This window comes from Zonotrichia leucophrys, chromosome 3 (genome assembly GCF_028769735.1).
Source record: "Zonotrichia leucophrys gambelii isolate GWCS_2022_RI chromosome 3, RI_Zleu_2.0, whole genome shotgun sequence".
Lineage (NCBI taxonomy): Eukaryota > Metazoa > Chordata > Aves > Passeriformes > Passerellidae > Zonotrichia > Zonotrichia leucophrys.
The window spans coordinates 106,765,050-106,789,651 of NC_088172.1; the positions used below are offsets into that span (position 1 = coordinate 106,765,050).

The 24,602-nt window shown below is 38.1% G+C and overlaps 1 protein-coding gene across 1 annotated transcript in view; it reads right to left on the reverse strand.

Moving 5' to 3' along the window:
• Window positions 1-24,602, reverse strand: part of PREP (prolyl endopeptidase) — an 84,871-nt gene that overhangs the window by 43,996 nt on the left and 16,273 nt on the right. The window contains exons 7-8 of the mRNA XM_064709866.1: window positions 18,881-18,986; window positions 2,531-2,722 (exon numbers count right to left, since the gene is read on the reverse strand). Of these exons, the coding sequence (XP_064565936.1) occupies window positions 2,531-2,722; window positions 18,881-18,986 (298 nt within the window). The remainder of the gene's footprint in view (window positions 1-2,530; window positions 2,723-18,880; window positions 18,987-24,602) is intronic.

The window sequence follows — 24,602 nt, forward strand, 5'->3', positions numbered from 1 at the left end:
GTAGGATCCATACATCCCAATAAAACAGATTTGTGACCTAGAGTATCACTAATTATAATGCTTGTGAAGAAATACTAATACAGCTAAATTACATCTTGTTAAAATCACTCCTACACATAAGTAAAAAGCAGTAATACCCATTTACCCTCTGAATCACTGCTGTCTTAGCTTTTGCAGAAGGAGCTTTATTACACTGTCATCTCTTTATCACCCAAATCAAATTCACTTGACTCCAAGGTTTTCAAGAAAGAATTATTAACTGTCATTGCTGCAATTATGTCTTCCTTAACAAAACTTGTAATGATTAAAAGAGCCTGACATGGAGACTGGCTTGCTTGCTGGCTACATCAAGTGAAGGAGTGAAGTTTTTTATTTATTCAGGACTACAACTTCCTGAACATGATAGAACTCCCATATCTTGATGCTACGATACAACATTAATCTGCAAGTGTCTGTAACAAAGAAGCAACTGAAGAATTTAAATTTACTTTTCTGTAAGATCTACTATAGATTTATTAAGATCTACTTAAAACTCATCTTTTTATGGAGACTCTTGCATTTGTTGGTTCAATCCAATTGCTTTACATACAACTCCAAAAAACTATAGAGAGAAGTAGACATATCATTGCTTGTTCTGGCTTCACATTCAACTACAGTAAAAGATTAATGACACACAACATATTCCTGAAAGTCCCCCTGATGGTTTTGTATGACAGATTATGTTTGCTTTCAACTGTTTAAGAGCTGAATGCCTGTTGGGTTTACAGTCTAAAGGCCAGTGTCCTCAGCAAACCCATTCCTCTGAGCTTTCAGCTTTTTTAGTGCAGTTCTTGTTCAGTCTGTACTGTCAAGGCTGTCATGTAAAAGCCATTAAATGAATGCTGCATGCATTAATTTTTTTTTGTTTGTGCATGAACATGAACTCATCACGACTTTGCCTTTAGAATGAAACCAAAATGGAGTTGAGCTAAATACCACCGTGCAGGAAAGAGCAGATCTGGCATTTATCTTACTGGGAAGGAATAGATAATCAGTGCTTACAGAGCCACTGGTCAAAGCTCCTTTGGCTGCCTAGACCACTCTCCATGTAAATCCACACATGGCAACCACATTTCATGTCAGCCACAGGTTCCTATCCCATTCAGTTTATACATTCACCACATCAATTCTTCAATTTGATCCCACTTTATAAACTTCCATCCCTCACAACTTAAGCATAGCTTAACACACTGCCAGTGAATTTGCACATGACCAAAATTAAGACTTGGAAGCAATTTTCACTTACATCTATTACTACTTCTCTGCTTAGGACTTGAAACATACTTCATTTAAGATGTAGGTTGCTCCTGATTCAAATAGTTCCCAATCTTAAGAAAAGATTTGTGCCTTACCAAACTCTAATTTGCTACATTTCCATTCACTAAAATTCTCTCAATATTCTAGACCCCAGTCTTTTGCAAAATCACTACAATTCTGGATATGTTTAGAATAAACATTTATGTCACACTGGGGACATCTAGTCTGGGGCAGAAATCACAAAGGACATATTGAGAACTGCAGACAGAAATAAAGATTTTTTTAAGTGACAAAAGCGTTAAGATGACTTTGAAATGCAGTAAAATAGGTGTGTCTTAGTGAGGAAAGACAGAAGGTACACTATATGTACATATGAAATCAGATACACAAAGAGAATTCTACTCATTTTACAAAGCAGCTCTTCACTGGAAAAGCAGCAAACATGACGGAATTTGTACAAAAATTGATTAATAAAAAATTCAGAGTATTTTTGAATAACTAATTATGCTAGTCAGATAAATCATAATTATACCATGTACTGTATGGAGAGCAAATTACATAAATGTACACGAGGTATCTGTCAAAAAACAGCTCAAAGGTGGTTCTTCTGCATTATCTGAAACTAATTCTAAGCTTTCACAGAACTTTCTGCAAAATTATAGGATTAAAAAATAAACCTTTATTTTGATTATATCAAAACCAAACGTTTATGTTTTGAACTTACTTCTATACTTTAAGAATTCCATGCCCTTACACTTTCCTGAGGCTTTTTTTTTCAAGTATTGTTTACTCCTCTTATTCCAGGAACAAAAGAAATCCTGTCTCAAATTCTGACCAATTCTGTTCAAAGCATGCTGCAGTACTGCCAGATTTGCTCTTTCCCTTCTTTCTGCTTACAAAGTCCCTCTTGATGTAATCACTGAGTGTCTAGTAAACATTTATTTCACTGACATGAAGCAGGAAAATACTTTCCCCTCATTTCCTATGAACACCAAATTAAAACAAGGATAGATGAAGCAACTTCACTAGGGCCACACAGGAAGTTGGAGAGAGAGAGAAAGAGATGTTCTGAATTGCTTGTATCTCAGCAAGTCTTTTAAACTGCAAATTCTAACCAAAGCTTAAACACAGGAAAAAAGCAAGAAGGTCTGTAAAAGATCATTCAACAGACTAACTACTGAATTTATTTGGAAAAAGCAGAACCTAATGTCTTTAACTTGACATGAACTCTTACCTAGAACATCTTTTTCATGTTCAGGGATGAGAACTTTCCATTTGGATTCCTCTGGATCGTTGAAGTCAATGTTGATTAACCGATAATTTGGAGAGTGGCGGTTTGTCTTGAAAGTGAACACTGTTCCTTCATTGGTGACATACTCGTACTCAGCCTCAAAGTTATCTATCAGCTTCACCCACTGAAGAATTCCTGTAAGATCAAACACAGAAGGTCAATTCCTCAAAAAAAGGGAAAGCCAGAATGTGTACCAGGTATTAAGAACCTCCAAAGACTGCTCCAGATCAATAGGCTGGAAAAATGGTAGTGGAAAAATGCCAGTTCACAGATATATTAAGATGACTGGTTTGGAGGAATTTCTAGCAAAATACTGACAGAATTACGGCTTGTGTTTTACCAGCTTTCCTAAGGGGCTTCTGGAGAGCTCAGGTGTTTGCCACAGCAATGCTCCTACCACAGTGGCTGCTGTGAAGCCAATGCCACGGAGCACGTCAGGTTCAAGGAGCTCACAAGTGCCCCCTTCAACAGACTCAGAATGAAGGGCTGCAGCTGAGCTGAAAGACTGCACTAAGCTTTCAAGTGCAATTTTATTTCTAACAGTTTTTCTAAAATAACTATTTAATTATAAAGAAATGTTTGGGGATTTCAGTTCCTGCAAAAAAATTTATTTTTAATGGTAATTTTTCCATTCTCCTTAAAAGCCCAGAACTTCCCGCAGAATAGAAATGATGCTATTGGAATGAGTACAATAAACTTCAACATGAGGAATTTCTCTTTCAACTCAGAAACAACATTCCTGAAATGCTGTTCTGCAGAAATTTGTCACCATCAAAGGACGACTACATTTAGGAAAAACATCTGGGTTTCTGAAGAAAGAAACTGCATTTTGCCTATCAATCTCTTAGAATAACACGCTCACTAAAAGAAAGACTTCTCCAAAAATGAATTGCCTCAGTTTCAGACTGTGGTACAGAGTGGATAGAATTGACTCAACCTGAAGATGGGATTTTAAGACTCCACTGCTTTTTATTCACATTTTCCTGTTTTGCAATAGGTTGAGAGGCTAGTAGAAAGAAAAATCAGCGAGGCTAGATAAGATATGTGACATATTTGTTACATATACAACCCAGCCTATCAACCAAACTTACTATTGCAAGCATGATACATTAGCTATGCTGAAAAATCAGAATCCTTATTGACATGTGAAACTGAAGCTCTTCTATCTTAAAATAACATTTAGTGCACTGTCTGCTCCTTTCCTAAAGCTACAGGTTGGGTCTTTGCTTTTAAGTATAAACAAACTGTACATAAATCTATTTGTGAAACTCTGAAATGCAATGTTTGTATCAATAAAAAAAGCATTTCAGCTTATTTTATAATAATAAAAACTGAGCAAGTAGATCATAGCCAAGCTGTAATTACTGTAAATTTTAAAAAAAGAAAAGAATAATTGAGGAAGCAGTGAGATGACTAAGGTCATTTTAAACCCATTAGATGTAATAACAGAGTATAGTCAGGCCTGGTACATTCATAAAGTTTGTATCTCTTAATTGCCATTTTGGTTTAAAGAAAACTTCCCTGTCTCATCATGCAAGTGACTAAATTCTACTTTGTGTACTGCTGTAGTATGAACTTTCCACACAATCCAGTCAATTTAGTATCCTCAGTGAATACACTGCCCCTTACATTTGATTTTTATTGAGATCCAAAGTTTAGGCCTTCTCAAGAGATTTCATGCTGAAGAAAAATCCTGCTAAGTCACTGCAGTTGCTGTGAGTTCCACAGAGAAAACCTGCTTTGATGCCCAGGAAAAACAAAGCAAATCCATCCTGCAGTGAACCCTAATAAGCACCACAAAACCATTTCAAGATCCCAAGTCACATGGCATTTTAGTAAATAAAAACTTTAACTGCAGAGTAACACCATAACAAGACTGGTAACTGACAGAATGAAACCATCATACTAAAGTACAAGACTTCATAAAAAGAAATTGCCAGGCTGCTGAAAAAACACACTTTTTAAATGGCAAATGTGCACAATTGTTGTAGTCTCCATGAGTGCAACAGAACTTGGATTCCATGAAGAAAAAGGACAATAATGTGACACTAGGGAGTTACATTGCTTCCTTGCAACTCATTCATCCACTCCCAAATGAGCAGAGAGTAAATAAGTGAGAGGGTTGATGTTCTGCAGGGGTACACTTAGTTGTTATTATACAAAAACAAGAGCATCCATCTTATTAAAGTGGCTTTTATGTAGTCCTTAGAAGACAAATATTGCAGTTGAATTACCTCTTAACCACTATCTTACTGAAGTGGTTAAATACACCAACATCTAATCCAGGATCAGAGGGATCTAGAGGCAGCCCTTACATCAGACACATCACTGCTGCACAGGGTATGTGCTGCTGCAGCTCTCCAGTGAGAGAACAAATCCTTTGCAATGGCACAGGTATCAGCCATAAGAGGATGCTTCTTTATGCTTGGTTACAGGTGACCTAGTTGTGGCTGTGACTGGAAGGGAAATTTTAGCATTGCTTCAGATCCTCTTGGTTAGCCTTCTCTTTTGGGCTAGAAATAACAACCTGATGACAAACACAGGCACTAATATGGCTGAAAAGTGATGGGGACAGACATCATTTCTCCCCAGGTCATGCCAGTGGCAACACAAGGAAGGGACAGGCCCATACAGCTCACTAGAATGGCACTGCCTCCATGTCAAGCACTCTGGCCTTGCCCCTCCGTAACAAAAGAACAGTATGTCTGTAAGTTATGGCTTCAAAAAGTACTTGAAAAACAAGGTGAAAGACAGACATTCAGTCCATTCTTCATAAAAAGGAGAGAAAAGAGTTGAGGAACTGGATTTTGATAAGGCATTCACAGGTTTAACCAGAAGCCCTCTGAGAACATGTGCCTTTGAGAAGAGTCACTGGGAAGTGGCATTTGGATAGTCTAAGGCTATTCTTAACACCTGAAATGCTGAAGACTTCAGTTTAATCCACATAAGCACACAATGAGACAGATTTATTACATACAGAAAAGCATGACAGTTTCTGTACTGCTGCTATACCCTAATCCTTTCCCCTGCCAGTCCTTCTATTAAAATACATTGCTGAAAAGATACAGATGGTTTTGCCTATATGTTTTATACCTATCAGTAATTCATCATCACATAACTGCATTACAATAGGAACTGCAGGTAGAATTAAGTGGACAATAAAGCCATGGCACACAATAGAAAATCATAATCCTACAGAGCTAGGCTTCTGCAAAAAACAAAAGCAACATTCAGTGTTACAGACAGAATTTTTAAACCAAGTTCCTGGATCCATGGAAGATCAAAAGATAAATTTTTTCAGATAAATTTTTTCAAGCATCACAGAATAAGCCCTGAGTCTTGTACTGGCCCCCGAACATAGTAAAATATTGCACAGTCTGCTGAGAGCTCTGGGTGATGAACCCTGTGGTCTGTGAATGACAACAACTACAGAAGAAGCTAATTTGAACAAATTGGTAAGAGCATGAATTGTCACAAGGTCTTGTTACCAACCCTCTTTATACAGAAAGGACAGAGTAGCTGAGAGTCACTGTCAATCACTTCACTTGATACTTCTACATTTCATTTTTCATGGAAAGGCTAAACAATCAATTAATGGCAAATAACCTCTTGCCTGTGCCTACTGGAGGACAGGGTTTAATGTTAGGGTTATCTGACACTGGGGAAAAAAGTTTACAAAAGGCAAACATTTGCATTTGGCTTTTTTCATGTGCTCTAACAGTCAAAATTATCAGGTGAACATATAAATGCTCACCTCCATAAATTCCATTGTGTCTTGTCATTTTTTGCAAGACAACTTTTCTACAAATGGGGCAGTGTTGAGAAAGCTCAGGAAGTGAACCAGGAGGCTTGGCTCATAACAGGACAGGTTTTCTAACCCAAAGAATGATGCCACATTTTATTACAGCACACACATTAAATAAATAAATTTCTACCTACAGAAAGATCATGATTTTTTAACTCCCAGATTTTCAAAGAATCACAAAATGATTTGGGTTGGAAGGAATCTTAAAAGCCATCTGGTTCCAACCACCCTGCCATGGGGATAGGGTCATGTTCCACTAGATCAGGTGCTTAAAGCCCTGTCCAACCCAGATTTGAATACCTCCAAGGATGGGGCATCCACCTCTCTAGGCAGCCTTTTACAGTGTTTCACAGTACTAATCCACAGTAGTGGATTACTTCTTTTACATTCAATAGAAGACAGATAATCTCAGGGTGTACAGCATACATCAGATTGGAAGAAACTATTTCAAGGCCCCTGTGGCATGTTCATTACATATTCTGGGAACTGAATGGCAGAGTCCTTACTCAGACATCTACTTCCACATCAAAATGCAATTTCTTCTTGAATCATGCAATACTCAGCTTGCTCCCAAGCCCGTGCTCTGAGCGAGGCAGCTAGGGAAAAGAACTCAGGGGTTTTTCCCTCTTTTTTCTTCAAAGACACAAATATTTAATTGTCTCACTCTGATCTCCAAAGGCCAGAGATATTTTCAAACAATTTGGACTTTCTTTAAAAGCAAGATCTCTCTATGTCTTGGGACCTGACTTCACCTATAAACATCTGAGGGAGGAAATAGGAAATACTGTAAAGGAGATATTAAGATGTTCTTAAAGGAATGCAACTTTTGTATTTGTATTGAGAGGGTACAACTCATCTTGCAGATGATGGATGACAGCTACTCAATGATCATGGAAAGATAATGTATTTGCCATCTAAAATATAAATAAATAGAAGGAAGCAATCTTCATTCCTTTGAGTTAAAAAGTTCAGACGTGTCAAGATATATTCAAAGATTCATCCAGAAGAAAGAAATCAAGCACTTTTATGAACAGACATTTCTCAATCACTTTCAAGGCTCCAATTTTACTTCCACTGGGATAATCACTCAAAAGACAGGAGAAGAGAATATAGATGATTCATTTTGAGAGAGTTATAGCTCATGCCCTCAGACAGCAGAACATAGCAACTGAAAAGCAGGCATCAAAGCTAATCTCTCTCCCTCACACTACACTTTCTCTAATACAAACAGATGAAGGCACAAATACCTCATCTAAAAAATAACTTCATTATGAATACTATTTACCCTGGTGGTGTTCAAAGCCAGTCTGAATAAGGCTTTGAGTAACCTGGTCTAAAGGGAGATGCCCCTGCCCATGGCAGGTAGGCAGGTTGGGACTGGATGATCTTTAAGGTCCATTCCAACCCCTCAACATTCAGTGATTTATAAATGTAATGTCCAGTCAGAGAGTAGCAGCATGAAGATGTCCTTGCTCAAATTAACAGCAAGCTATTTAATTTCACAGAATAGTTTGCATTTGAAAGGCCCTTTGAAGGTCATCTATGCCAATCCCTGTGCAATGAGCAGAGACATTTTCAACTAGATCCAGTTGCTCAAAGCCCCATCCCACCTGAATTTAAATGTTTTCAGGAATGGGATATCCATCACCTCTTTGTGATGTGGCAACCTGTTCAAATGTTTTAACATATTTCTTGTAAAAATCTCCTTTCTTTTGTCTAACCTAAATCTACCCTCTTTAAAGTTTAAAGCCATTACTGTTTTTTGTATGGGAACAAGCCCTGCTAAAAGTTTGTCCCCACCCTTCTTACAGACTCCCTTGAAGTTGTGAGGCAGCAGCAATGTTTCCCTGAAGCCTTCTCTTCTCCAGGCTGAACAACCACAGCTCTTTCAGCCTTTCCTCATAGGAGAGGTGCTCCAGTCTTCTGCTCTTCATCATGGTCCTCCTCTGGGCCCACTCCAACAGGTCAATGTCCTCTCTGGGCTGGGGTGCCCAGAGCTGGATGCAGTGTTCCAGATGGGAGAATGACAGAGGCACAGAATTCCCTCCCTCACCCTGCTGCCCATGCTGCTTTGGATGCAGCCTAGCACACAACTGGCTATCTGGGCTGGGAGTGCACATTGCTGGGTCATGTCCAGCCTCTCATCCACCAATACCAAGTCCTTCTCAGACCCAGCAGGGCTGCCCTCAATCCCTTCATCCTGCAGCGTGCATTGATAAAGGTGGTTACCCCAGCACAGGTGCAGCACCTTGCACTTGGCCCTATGGAACTTCATGAGGGGCCCATGGGTCCATTCCTTGAGCTTGTCCAGGTCCATCTGCATGGTATTCTGTATGGTATCCTGTCCTTCCTGTCCTTCAGGAATAAAGCACCACTCAGCTTGGGGATGTCTGCAGGCTGGCTGAAGGTGCCCTCAATCCCATTGCCTATTCAGCACTGCTCCCACTCTGGGACCCCTGAGTACCTATAGACACTCCTCACCCCTGACCATTGGGACACTGAGCTGTGGACCCTTGGGATGTGATCATCCACAAATACCTCATCCACCCAAAAATCCATCCATCAAATTCCTATCTTTCCAATTTAGAGAGATATTGTAGGAGATCACATCAAAGGTCTTACAGAAATTCAAATAGATGACACCCCGTAGTGCTTTTTTTGTCACTAATTTTATTTATTTTTACTGCTAATAATTTCCCTCCAAAAATAAATACAGACAAAGTATGTATTTATACTTCTATTTATGCATAATAAATAAAAAAATACAGTGAAAGCAAAACTGAAATTGACATTTAAGGGATATGAAACATTTTTCTTAAACACTCTATTGTTGATCCTTCCACATATTTTTCAAGACAACTAATTTTTTTTCTCCCCATTTGTTAGGACACAAGAGCCTTGTTTTGATATTAATTTTTGATTTTTTTTTAATTACTTCAATCATAGAAAAGTTTTTCAAGACATGGAAGAGTATATTCTCTCTCACCACATTCCACTTTATAGCTGATGTCTACTGTCACCTCACTGTCTCTTGCTCATGTTCATTACAAAGGTTTTGACCCACTATTTCAGGCTACACAGCACACACTGACTCATCCCTTTGATGTTACTGTATATAGCACTGTTCATTGCTTATTTATTTATTAAGAGAGTCTGATAGATTGCAAGACTAAACTAAAATACAAAAGGCCAAACAATCCTATTTTCAACACTGAAGTGGACAAACATTAACTTTTTCCACCTGCCCTCAAGTCATATATATGCTTTTTTAGTGTGGGGGAAAAAAACCCCAACATTCTAAACACAGAAAGAAAATTTTAAAAAATTCTGACTGACAGCCTTGCTCCTAAATTCTTTCTTGCAACCCTTCCCTGCCAGTCTAACACAAAGCAATTCCAGCTGACAATGACTAAGCAATTCCAGCTGAAAAATGACTAAGCTGTGAACTTCTGTGTTTGCTCCATTTTTATCACATCTTTTCAAGCCAGTGGTTCTCAAGTATTTTCCACTAGCTCCTATTCCTGTGCATGTGTCCTCCCATCACCTCACACTGTTCCCACCAGACACAAACCACCAACCTCCAAGCAGCCCAGTACCCAAGCACAAGAGCCCCTATCACTGTTCTCTCTCCAGAAAGCTCCTGTACCTCCTATTTAAAACAAATCTGTGTTTAGCTTCCTTTCCAATCCAACAACTCAGGTGTGCTTTCCAATTAGCCAAACCTCTCAGCTTTTTGCATTCCAGAAATCACTGCATCTTTTCATTAAGTCTGTGTTTCTACACAGCCAAAGACTATAAGAAGAGCCACCTCTTCTGCTCCCCATGCTGGTTTATATCCCTTCTTTTTTCCCCTCTGCTCTCATGCTTCAGGTCCCTTAGGAAGAGCAAAGTGGGGCTCTGCCCAGAGCTCTGAGTCAGTAACTCACAAACAGTTCTATAGTGTTCACAAGAGGATCCCAATATTTTTCATTAGGCTTCCCAGCTGCTACCACAATACAAAATAAAGAAAAAGGTCAATACTAAGGACAACTTCAACAAGACCAATAGACCATGTCATGCTGGTCTATCTTCATAGCCAAGGGTGATTAAACAGCTTTCATTTATTTCTTGTTGCACATCAACAGATTGGTGCTAAATTCCTTCTTCACAGCACCAAATAACATATTCAAAAGAGTAAACAGTCAAGGCTGACAATCTAATGAAAAAGAAACAAACAATCTCATTTCTCAAGAAAAAGGAAAAACAGAATTATTACCAGGCACAGAAGCATGAAGAGACATGCTACATAAAAAACTGCACTATTTCTGTGGTTTGTTTGGTGTTTTTTTTTGGTTGGTTGGGTTTTTTGGTTTCTGGTTTGTTTTGTTTTTTAGTAAGGTGTACAACAAGGTTTGCTAATAAATAATTGCTTGATTACTGTGTATCCAGCTGTTTGGCTACTATGAGTCCTTTTCAGGTATACCAAGAACAGTTAAGCAAAGTGATTAATGAAAGACGTTTTCTTGTTTGACTGGTTCAACAAACAAGCAAACCGGAGTGCTGTCTGTCTTGTGGAAGCCAAGTTTGATAAAACAGCTACCAAAAACTGTGCCTTACAGTGCTCAGCTACTGGGTAAATATGTGGTTTTTAAAGAAATACTTAGCATTAGATCACTTTTAAATGTTTGTTACAGGAGCCAAGAGTTGAAAAGCCTACGAGCAGCTTAGCAAGATAAGCAGGGAAATCTGGAGTCCTGAATGAGGGAATAACCCTCTGGTCATGAACCCACAGGGCTGTCCCTCCTGAGCCAGCAGGCACTGCACTCCTGCTACTGATTCATAAGGCAAAATTAAACCTTATCAGCTGGCTGACACAGTGGTCAAATCCAGACAAGAATCCCATAACTTTGTCCCTGATCTTTCTAAACCTCACCCCACAAGGAACTAAGAGGAAGAACAAAGCACAAAGGGAAGAGTTATCCATGTCCACAGTTACTTGAAACAGAGTGGAGCAAGGGAGTTACCCCAAAAGCTTAAAGGGCAGCCAGCTGTCTGCTCCCAGAGGGTCTTCCCACAGCACTGCCTTGCCACAATACTGTGAACTATGACCTCAGGTCTTGAGAAAGAGAGTATTTGTAAAATACTAATATGAGATATAAATCTTTTTAAAGATGTGTTTGGTTAAGTTAGCTGTAAACATAAACTTCTAATTGGTAAACCTGGTCATTTCTAACTCAAAGAGCTTTGTCACAAAAACTGCCGTGAACTGGGTTAATCTGGTGGGTTTCACAAAACTCCTATGATAGGAGGGAAGGAAGGGAAACAGTATCTCCCCAAATCTCTTATCTTTTCAGACTAATTTAAAATCTCCATTAAAATGAAGCTATTCCATATTTGTCATAACTTACTTAGCACAGTGATTTTCTATTCTAAAAAGGAGCATTCTTGGCACAAGTAACTCACAATGGCCTCCTTAAAAACCTGAACATTTGAAGAGGAAAATGACTCAGTCTGTACACAGTAGAAACCCTGTGAAGGGGGGAAGGAAAGCATGAAGAACATTTTAGCTAATCTGGGAGGCAGAAAAGATGCTCAGACGCTTCCTGTACCATTCTTGGAAAGAAACAGAAACACTGCTGTGTAGATTATTTTCTGAGGAAAACAATCTGACAAGGAATATCACAGGAGACTGCACAGCCAATTTGATTAATCTACAGCTGTTGACAAAAATATCATGACACAGTAAACGGGGAAGATTATTGATGCACCTAAATTTTCAGAAATAGACAAGTTAAATCCTTTTAAGTCTCCTGAACATTTAGAAATAGTCTACTCTCATTTATGAGATGTGATCTCCATTCAGAGACCAAGATGATTTCCCACTCAACACAGGACAAGTTAACATCTGTTGACTCAGCCTGAGAAACACATGAACAACCTATGAATGCACAGGACACAACTTCCTTCAGTACAACAGAACTAATACAATGTTCTCTCTTCCAGAGAGTCTTTGATGACATCATTATCATCTCACTTATTATTTAAAATATGCAAAAAGAAGCAACAGCTTATGCTGTGCAGGAAGGTAATGAAATGCATTAACTCAAAGATTACTAAAGCAATAATTAAGTGGCAAATAATGGACAAACCATGTTTTATAAAAAGATAAATTGTGAGAAAGATAAACCAGAGGTTTCCCCTTCCTCAAAGCAATTTACTTCAGTTTGTTAGCAAAATCATTCTGTTCCATTTCTTGATGATTCTTGTAGAACAACCTGGATCATTCCTTTTAGTGTCTCAGATTGAAAAGGTGCAAATTTACTTTTTTATTTGTATTGTCTAGACAGACAGCAAAAATGGAACAGGCATGTAATTGAGCATAAATATAGAAGTAGTTCACAATTTAAGAAGGCAAAAAAGGGTTTTACAGCTTTTTTTTTTTCAACTGAATGAGCTTATCTGGTTGGATTAAGATTTTCAAAACAACCACAAACTGTTGAGTTTAATTTGAAATTTAAAAAGGAAATATTTTCTTGCTATAAAAACATGCCATATATAAATAAGAGTAAAAATGGAAGAATACATATTCCTTTCATCTACTGGGGAAAGAAATATCTGAGCTCCTGCAAGCTTGTTATGGGTTCTGTTGTGTTGCTTGATGATTCCCACAGTAGCTGACTCACCCCTGAATTCACAGTCATATTCCAAGTTCTATCAGGCAGATATTTATTAACCATTTTTTATTTCCACACATGAGACATACTGTTTAATTTTCACTCCTGTTTCTTATTTCTTTTGCCAAGATGGATACCCCCCTTTTCACTCTGCTTCCCCACTCTACCCTGCAAATTTAAGCAAAATAATTCAACCAGCTACTGTGCTCTTTGAGGGAAAAGACCTCTTTTTGTCACTCAAACGGACAAAATGAACTTTATTCTGAGCAAGAAGGTCTCCTAACATATGGGTAGAAATATTTTTTAAAAATTGTGCCACATCTCTTACCTACAGTAAGTTAGAAGCAAAGCCCACAAATCAGCTAGCCAACCTTAATTCTAACAATCCTTAAGTAGAGCACATTTACTCATTCTAAACTATGACCTTACAATTCAAATAAACTCAGAAGTATGAGAAAGTTGTTGACACCAGACTTGAAATATTTAATGAGCATATAATTTCATGTCCAGCTGTGTGCAGAAGTAGACTAGTTCAGCTAAATCAAACAAGTCCCCAAAAATGAAAATAATTAAAAACTCTATCAATAAAGTCTATAGATGAAAGAGAAGACTTAAATTTTTATTTGATCATATGAAATCTGCCACATCCTGACCTCAATATATCCAGTGCAATATTGCCAGATTGCATGAAGTTTTCAAAATCTTTTTCTTCAGTCTCAGTGAAATGAGAAAACTATAAAAAACAATCATTGTTTCTAAATAAGCTGTACATCATACTACCAAAAGGATCCAAACTATCAATCACTTCATGGAAACACAAATGGCATTCACTGAATCCAAGAGCCTCAACCTAGAAACCACAATATTGCTATCCAGTACAAGAAGAGCTAGTACCAGGTAACTAGCCTATAAAATACCTATACAGGAATAGTTTGTTATTGTGATTACTTCATAGTTGAGGGATGTCCTAACCTTTCTTTTGCTCCATCCAGACAAGGGAAGTCAGGTCTGCCTATTCATCCTTGCTGCTACAGCCAGGATGCTGCTGCAGAGTGACAGAGTCAGTACATTGAGCACAGCAGCTTCTATGAGCATTGTGTGGCTTTAGTCCATAAATACATACATGTGCATTTATCTTGACCTGCTGCTCAAACAAGACTTAAATTCTGATGTATCTCATAGAAATTAAACAGTATAAAGGACACTTCTATAACCAGCCTCTGTGGGATTTTCAAGGACAAGTCCAAACAGTGTAAGTAATATAAGGAACACGGCTATAAGAGGTCTATTACAGAGGGAAGGATAAAAAAGAAGAGGGGGACAGAACCACCTAAGTGCAAAATTGCTACAAGATTGTTTGTAATACCAGTTGTGTCCTTTCAGTTCTGAGGTACATTCCATATATTAGGTCCTTTCCTTTGATTACTGACTCTGTTACTTTTTTCCCCTTCATTACAAAACCATAGTCCTCTCTCTTAATAGAAATTTTCCTTGGTCAATTAATTTTAACAATTCAGGAAGCAGTTTAGTCAATATCACTTCAATAAGGTGTTAAAAACAAAAGTAACTAAGAATTCAATGGTCATTTCCAGCTTTCAGTTGCAAAATCAGACTTATTTGCACCTTGGTTGCTGAAGAACCATCTCCAGGATGCAAAAGCATTTTGACTGAATTAAGCAGAGCCTCTCCAATATTATTTCACTACTTCTTTATGGTTACTAAATTGAAGCTTCACTGTAAAATCACTCTATCCTTAAAAGAGCATCTATATCAGATGTGTTATCTGCTAGATCCTACACTACCTATAATATCATCCATTTTCTTTCATTTTTCAGCTTCTCTCTTTCCCCTTTGCCAGTCAGTACAATTTCTGAAATAACCGGTATTCACTCAGACAGTCCTGAAACTAGTTCTCTTTTTTTCTGACAGCTTCTTCACAAACATCTGTGTATTAATCAGTTCATTTTCTATCTCCCCTCAACTTCATACTTTTTTTCAGATTTCCTGCTTTAATTTTTTCAAGTTGCTTTCAGTTTTGAGGTATTTCTCTTCTCCTTTTCTCCCTTTAATCTTGGAAGCATGTGAGCTACAAGCCACTTTTTGCAATCAGTACAGGGGCCCAAATCTGTCCAGAGAGATACTTGTATTTCACATGGACTGAATCATCCTGAGGGAGCACAGGAGAGCAGGAGCCTCAGCTAATGGCCTAAACAGGTACATTCAGTCCATCATCTTATCACACCTACAGTCTGGAGGTGATTCTCACTTTATCTCCAACACAGAATTTGGCAGCAAGCAGCAGAGTCCTTCACTACAGCACAAGGTTAGAAAATTCATTAATTATCTCATCCACTTTGGATCTCAAAGCAGTCAGTGATGTAACAGCTGTTGGATGAACATGTGGCTTAGACTAACTTAGACTTATTATTACATACCCGATAGCTCATTCAAGGAGATGGGTTTACAAATTTAAAACCTAACAGAACTACTCCACTTGTCCAACCTATGGGTCCTTTAAATCATACACCCCCCTATCAGCCAATATTACTTGCCTACAATATTACAATGCATTTCCCCATTTATTGAACACTCTTCCCTGTCAGACTTTATTTCAACTCTGAGAGCATACTTGTCTAACACACTATGAACTGGTCTATGACTTAAAGATGGCACTTCTGAGAAAAATCAGAATAAAACCCAGGTTGTTTAAAGAGCTCTACAGAAATGTAGCTATGCTTATAACTGTTCCTTCTAATCCACAGATGGGTTCTGAAACTTCATCATCTCAGGTCACCACAACCTTCCAGTGATGACAAATGAACACCATAATGATCCAAATAAACAGATGTACAGGAAGGGTGCATCCTAAAAGTCCTCTTAAGTGAGTACAACACACAGACAGAGTCATGTATGCAACAAAGAGACACAAGTCTCTGAACACTGGAAACAGCAGAACCTAGTGGTGTATGGGTTTGTATAAAGTCATTTGACATTCTAACTTAATTATATTAAGATTCAGCATAAACAGAGTGTCATCCAAGAATTCACACAGGAGAGTGCTATTATGAATATCAAAGTTGGAAGACAAATCTTCATTGACTTTCATATCTCTGAGAATCCACAGGGGAGAGCCACTTTGAAAGTGGCTCAAGTGTAAGATGACAAAAATTTCTTCCAAAGCATTCTCCACATCTCAGGAATCCATAAGGGTGTCGATTTGAGTGAGTCTTCAAGGTATAACAAGATTAAATTTATGCCACAAGCTTATGGTCTCACATCTGCCTGGCCAGCTGACCTTCCACACATTCTTGTGAGGGTTGGACCACTGGGACTTCTGTTTTTCCATTACCACTGATTGCATTTGGGAGCCAACACTTCCAAAAGCAAAGTGGGATTAAGCATCTCTTATTTCCAGAAAGCAGGCTCTTATTTACAGCAAGTGGGCTGTAAATAAGGAACGGGAGACATTTATCCATACACATCCAAGAGGAAAATCAATGATTTGGCATCAATTCTAGGTTCCCCATTCAGAACTATTGCTGCACTGTTGTCCACTAGATTAAGCAAGGCAAAGGGATCCTTGCAGGTTAGATAACCCAGTAAGCAGAGCTTTAAACCAGAAAAAACAGGAGAAAGTGATTCCTTGACAAGTAAGGAAGATGTACATGGGGTAGGCAAGCCAAGGGCCTGGGTGGTAAGAGTGAAAGAGACACAGCAATCCACAAAACAGAGCTGAAGTGGAGTTTCTCCAAGCATAGGCATATGAAGAAGGAAGTGCCAGCAGAACAGCCTCATGGAGAAAACTCTCAAACCTGTACTGAGGAATCAGCACACAATAAATTGCATCTTGTTGATTTGTTACTGCAAAACCCCTGTGCCTGTGTTGGTTATTTTTGCACCCAAAAATCATTCGTCACCCGTTCATTTTGGGCGGACCTTCACACTGCCTGAACTGCCTCTACAGTGATGCACACAACATGGAAACAAACAGGAGGACTTAGAAGTCCATAGTTTCTGGACTACGACTTCAATGGGAAAATGGAGACGTAGTGGGATAGCTCACAGGAATGCTGTGCTACCAAGGATAGGTAAAGGTTGTTCAGTAAGGATAGTTTGGCAAGGGGAGGAGGTGAGTTGTCTTTTATGTGAAAGAACAGCTGGAGTTTGTGGAGTTCTGCCTTGGGACAGTTCAGGAGATGGAAAGTAGCTCACAGGTTAAGATTAACAGGCAGACCAGCATGGGTACTACTGTAGTGGTATATACTACTGTGTGCTATAGAGCACATAGTAGCAGTCTACTGTATGTAGTAGCACATGCTATGGACTTCCTAAGTAGGAAGAAGTAGATGATGCCTTCTTCAGACAACTGGAAGATGACTCATTTCACAGGCCATACTCCTTAGAGTGAAAATTCTAGCCACTGTGATGCCTTCTTTGTGGAAGGACAGTGTAATCCAGGGCTCAAGCAATCTAGAATTCTACAGGGCCTTGATGAGTTCCCAAAGTGATCATGAAGCCAGAGAAAGAAAGGTGCCCTGCCTGACCTGGTATGTACAAATAACAAAGAATTGGCTGTGCATGTGGAAGTTGCTGGCAGCCTTGGCTGATGTTTGGCTGTTGACAAGTCAGTAGTAGTGTCCTCTCCTTAGCCTGATATATGCTGTTAATAAACAAGAGAACAAGCTTCTTGAGATCCAATATTCAACAAAGAGATACTGCAGTATTTATTCTGTTTCTGAAGTTTCTGAAGAGAGAAGCTGCAAGAATCAAAAAAGCTAAGTTGTGTTCTATGCAAAACAGAAATTGAGGAATACCTGTGGAGAAATAGCTACGTGACAAGAACCCAGCTAATCTAAGTCCTGCACCTGCAAGGACACTGTCCTTGAGCATAACTGTGTTACCATAACAAAGTGCTGTAGTTGAGAGACTAGAGACATGAGAAAAAGCAGATGTAACTCCTTTGGGATGAAGAAGCTGATATCTGTATATAACCAATAGATTGCTAGCTTACAGAATATGCATGAGCTTATTACTTGTTGTGCATAAAAGTTTGATGCTCTCTTCAATAAACGTCTCTCTTCAAAAGGTCCCAAGACTTCCCTGCACCGAGACAAATGGCCTGCCGCGACAAATACCTTTCAATAATCCAACAGTCTGGAAATACAAAACTACCAATCAGTAAACAAGCTAACTATGCCAACAATTACCAACAGCCATATGGTGTAAACTGCCATACTTTCAGCTCATGCCATTGTGGCTACAAAGCTTAATACACAAAAGCCAAAGACTACTCCAACTAGAAGGCAAGAAAGGAGCATTTCAGGAGAGCGCATTTGAAATATGAGCTGATACTTCTACTCTACTCCCACTGTAACAACAATGGTGTTACCAAATAACACTGGAGGATTTTTATTTCCTAGCACTATACATAGAAAAAAAATGCTATCTCTAAGTCACTTTTTGTAAAAAAGTGCTATCAGTGCTTGAAGGGAGATAAGTGAAATTTTTAAAATATGAAAAAAAGTTTTAACATGGAAAAGTATTAGTGGTGTAGAATGAAACTGAACATACACTGTACAGCTGCTTATACTATATCAACTTTTCCTTGTGACCTTTTAAACGAACTACAGAATGAAGAATGGAGTTTTTAATCTACTGATACATAACAGAAAATGGAATGCTAGCAGTGCTTATTTTGTCTAATTTCTGCATTAAGGTGGTTAAAGGTGGTTAAGCAATACATGCATTTCAAGACATTTTTTTTTCATTCAAACATAAAGTATTTCAAATTTTATATTACCTTAAAAGGAAGCAAGCTAACAAAGCAACACATACCTGATATACCCTGAGACTCCTTCTGTAGATCACAGTACCACAGTCTGTTCACTGGATCACAGCCTTCCCTGATAGAGAGCAACACATATCGACCATCATCCGACACCTGCAAGAAGTTACAGAAAAATCAAAGACAATTCACCCTCTGGAAAAGAAAACTCCAACTTGAAAAAGTTCACACATGCAGAAAAATCTAGTGCTGCTGTTAAAAGAACATTACAAGCTATAACCACATTATAAATTATCTGATGAAGCCTCTTGGCTTGCTTTTGCACATGCATGTACACACTCAACACAATTTTTGAAATGGTGTCTGCTAGTACAGAAAGTCATCAATTAATCCTTCTTGCTACTCAGGCTTTGCAACACAGTACATTTCTTGACAAAGCTTTTGAAAGTGCAAATCCAACAAGAAAAGGCAGAAAGTAACACGAAGTCTTAGTGTCTCCTCCTCCTGATTGAGCTGTTTTGAGCTCAACCACCAAATTTTGATGTTTTATTAACAGAGATGATAGAGAAGGCTGTTTACTGTTCATATTCTTATATGATCTTATCTAATGGAAATTTAAAGTCACAAAATACGAATCTGGGTTCTGGACATTTTCCACTTAGCACTATACACAGCTTCAAAACAATTCTTATATTGTAATTACTTCTTAGATATATTTCAGTTTATATTTGTAACATTTGTTATGCAAAATATCTGTAAAATGAGTTGTGCAAAATAAATTTCAAAATAATTAAGTTTTAATTATACTGCTATTCCAATAGAGCCACAATCTTAAGGACACAAGAAAGGGACCTAGTAGAATAGAAACAAATCTCAGTGTATGAAAGTTAATAAAATAACCCCAACAATCAAACACTCCTTGAAACAAAAACAATCCCCAAATGAGTGTTTCCAAATCGTATTTTTACAGGCATTTTGTTATGATCTAATTATACCACAAAAAAAGTCCATACAGCAAAAAGCTCACAAGACAAATAGGAAAGAACACCTAAGATTTGTACTGTAGCCAAAAAACCACTCCCTTACATGAAACAGCAAAGACATCTTTAACAGGGCACCCTGCACCTAGAAACAAGTATATCCAAAAATGGAAACCAAGATGAGGTGATCTTTCTTGAAAGATACATCTTCAGTGGTTTTAGGTAAGCAACAATTGCAGGTGTAAATTTTAATTAAGAAAATTATTGCAGTATACTGCTTAAGCATCTGTCCACACTTGTGAAAGCACCAAGTTCCCTTCACTTCCTCACCAACTGAAAAAAAGTAACAAATAATTTTAAGTTATATATAAAAATACAGATTTCAGTTACAATCAAGAGTATGACACACAAAACTCTTTTAGTCACACTCAGAACCCACATAAATTTATTCCTTGATTCTGTGACTAAAACAGTTAAGAGAAGACTGAAACTTTACCCAAGAAAGAACAGAGATGTGCAAATTTCTGATGTTGTTGCAAGGGCAATTCAGGATCTCTGATGACAGCAAATCTGAGTACATCTAATTTTTCCTTCCATATTCCCAGCTGGACTAGTTAAGAGTTGATAGCAGTTTATGTTTAATTTGAAGTAAGAACTCCCAAAGCATCTTGCTGGTGGGATACCAATTAAGTGTGTCTCTATCACTAAAGCTATTCTTATACCAGTGAGTTCTACAACCCAAAGGATTTTGACAGAAACAGGACAAGATGGTTGACTGCAGCATGCTAAAATGTTCAGTATTATACTGCAGATTTAGACATCTACACTGCAGTTACAGTTTGATAAGCAATCTTGGCAGCAGCATCACCTTATGCAGTTTCCACCTCTAACTCTTCCTGCTGCTGTCATTGCTTGTGTCCATGTAAATTCATTCCCCATGTCATGCCAGAACAAGCATCCACCATTTGTGAAGCACACCAGTTCAGGGAACTGATTCAACTGATAAAATGGCATGTTCAACAACAACAAAAAAATTTAAACCTCCAAGAACCAGAAAAGAAGAAAGAATCCAGAAACACCCAAACAAGCAAAGCAAAGAATCCAGGAGGGGAAGGAGAAAGAAAAAGAAAAAATACTTAAACAATCCACAATAAAAACCAAAGAAGAATAAAAGAAGTCCCTCTGCCACATTAGTATCTCGATCAGTTCACTGTTCAGCTGCACAAATGGCTAAGCTAACACACAGCACCAAACAGCTGGAAAGATGAATAACAGGGGTAGAGATTGCTTAAGGCAGCTCAGATTGCAGCACTGATGAATGTGTAATCACAGCCCAAATGCCACTGACCCTACACTGTAAACAGACAAGAGTCAGGGTTTCAGGACAGCAAAAGGAAAGAGGATTTACCAATTACCATTTGAATTATTCTTACACTGCTAAATCATCTTCATAAGCTGAGCTGCAATCACTGCTCTTGGCTCACAAATTTATGAACTGAAATTTCACGCTAGTACCTCACTCAAATCTCAGAGTGCATTCATGGTTCAGCATAAGGGGGACAGCTGCAATGTCAGACCTGATTTCCCACATTTAGGATGAAAAGGAAACATCTCAAAAATTTCTGAGAGTGATCTGGAATGCCAGTCAGTGCACATTTCTCTCGTTAAAATAATTACTATAATTTCAAAGAACACCCACTGCTAAAAGGTAAGCTGGCTATAAAGCAATTGCACCTCTTAAAACAACATTTAGTATCTGTCAAAACAGGACAGAAGAAATCCTGTAGCCTTTCAACTGGAGCTTTTGAAAACCTTCAGCATAACAATGATTTCACTGGCATAACACAGCACTAATCCCTAACTCAGCACCAGTAAAGGAAGGATTATTTCAAAGAACTGATGTTAGTATGTAGCTTTAGTTTCACTACTACTGTCATTCAGTCGGTTGGCAATTTTGAGTTTGTCAGACCTACTATTTCTTAAATATTTGTTGTGACCATCATTACACCACACAAACAAACACAACAGTATCACTAAGATAGCTGTACTCCTAAGTACAATTTCATCTAGTCTTTCAAGCATCAAAACCTTTAAATTCTCCTTTATAGCAGAGTTCTGGTTTATAGTGGAGTGTTTTCTCTGGGCTGTTTTTCTGCCTAGTGATTTCAATGCTACCTGTTCTCTCCATTTTGATGAACAGTAACCACTGCTAAGACAAACATTAAGAGAAGAACCTGTAACTTCAATATATCAATGAACAGAAAATAAAAAAAATTATATGAAGTCTAATCAGTAAAAACAATCTAATCACTCAAATCTCATCTTTGTTACAAAATACAACTAATTCACTTTACAAGCCACATAAGGAACTGCAAAAGGGTTATGAGGATCCACAGCAAAAACAAAGTGAAATATTTTGTCTAGCAGCAGATTTCAGACCAAAAACTCATACATAATTGAACAAACAACAACAAAAAAGAATGAACATGAGAAAGCTGTTGGGTTTTTAGACTTCCTGGCTTTATGTATTACTCAACTAAAATGTCAGTATGAGAGATATTAGAGTGCTCTACTTTCAGGTCATGTGCATACCAACAGTGAATATTAATGCAAGTTCTGTGAACACTACCTGGACAGTCACAGTTGCCAAGTTCAGGATAAGGAAGAGCTCTCTATATTCAGTTCACAAATAGGGGTCCTTAGAGTATGCTGTATTCTATTAAGGCAACTACATATACACATCATTTCTTAACAGATAATAAATTAAAAGTTTTACTACCTTTGCCCTTTTTTATTATCAAGGCGGAAAAAACCTAATCACTGCATAATTTGTTTCTGCATAACAAGGAACTAAAAATAAACAAAATTCAATTATTAGATTCTATGCCTGTGTTGAGAAAAAGACAAACTCTCTTCTTAACTGCAGGCATTAACACTATGGTAATCTACAACCTGATCTGCATCTTCAGTGATTTCACAAACTACCACTCCTCATGCACTGGTGCCCTTTGCATATGAAACTGAGCAATCATCACTGCTATCTAATGCATTTCCAATGAAGCACAGCAAATGAATCATGTACAAAAAAAAAAAAAAGCAAAGTTCAAAAAAATCACAGACAGAATCAAAGCTTTCCAACAGAGCTAAAAGGTCAAATTACTAACTGTAATGTATCCAGTCATGAAAGATCAGATCATCCAGAAAAAGAAAGATGTGTGGCAATAAAGATGCAACCGTGCAATGCATGGAACTACAAACTCACTGCATGAATAAGCTGGATTTTAACACTGCTACCATTTTCACTATATGCTATGGATGTAACCGCTTAAAACCACCCAGAGAGACTGAACAGATTTTTTTTTAAATACTTATTTAGGAATGTACCCAGTCACCATAATAAAGCAGATTAATGACAGCAGTTACTTCCTCAACTTTAGATATATGCTGCATGAAGACTTTTGCATAACACCACTGACCCTGGATATGACTCCACTAAGAAGAATTTACATACAAGAAAACTTTCACTTGTTGCAGAAATTACCTCTTTTGTTATTTATGAGTATTTTAAAGATTTTTATCAGATGAACAAACGAAAATATTAAGCACAAAAATCCACAAAGCATGTTGCTTCTACAGAGAGAAAAAAAATTACTGTAAAATTTGCTAAAATATTTGGCAAGTAAAGAGCAATTACACTGTCTGAACAGCCTCAAGTGTTCTACAGATGTGCACATGTGCCTGTGCTGCAAAGATCTGCCTGCAGGATGACAAAGAACTCCCACAGTAGTCTCCCAGCCTTTCAAATTCCACTTTTATTATCTCACATTTATTAGAAAAATCAAAGCTATTTTCTTTCCTAGAACAGGAAACTCTTTTGTAAAGAGTTGTGGGTTTTGTGGGGTTTTTATGGGGGTTGTGGGGTGTTGCACTGGTTTGTTGTTTTTTTAATGAAGGGAACATACAGCTATGTTCTGATATTATCTTTGCAGCAGTGCCAGAAAATCACTGAAGCTTGAAAATAGCTCCTATCACATTTTATGTTCTTGCAGTCTTTTAAGATGCTGAGGACTGGGGCACAAACTCCCTCTCACACAGCAACCTCCTGGGACTGCCTGCACAATCCAAGCCACCTGAAGCTGCTACTCTCAGGCTGTAAAGGCGCTGCTTTGTTTTCTTTTGCAGAGTACCAGTTTCAGAATCAATCACATTTCAGAAGCCCTAACGATGGGTGATCACAGGAATGCAAAAGTTCAGGATGAGGTCCAACAGAATCTCCTTCCTACATTCTGAGGCACAGGCCTGACACTTTATGCAGGACATGGACAGGGTTATATGCAAACATTCTGATGTGGTCTGTCCACCCACTCCCCAGGTTAGAAAACTTGCTCCGGGCATTAATTCCAATCTCTTATTCCAGCTGGGTTTTTATTCTTGGGTTTTAGATACAATGTGCTGGTATAACAAAAACTTCTGTTCTGACCATATTTTGAGCCTCTGTCAGCTTTGGAGTTGAAGGAGCCACACCAAAGCCAGAGAACAGGGATTTTGACCCTAGATCATCACAGCAATATGCACACACATATTTACATGCATTCTCTTTCCTAAGTCTAGCACAGAACAAAATCAGCAGCCTTTTGGGGTGACAAACATCAAACACATTTTACTGTGGCTCTCAGCTTGCTTTTGAGCAATGAAAGCACCAAAGCATCTGGAACCTGGCTATGTAAGAAATTATCAGCTCCCATAGTCCCATGTGCAGCCACAATTACCTGCCTCCTTCTTATGAGTAAAA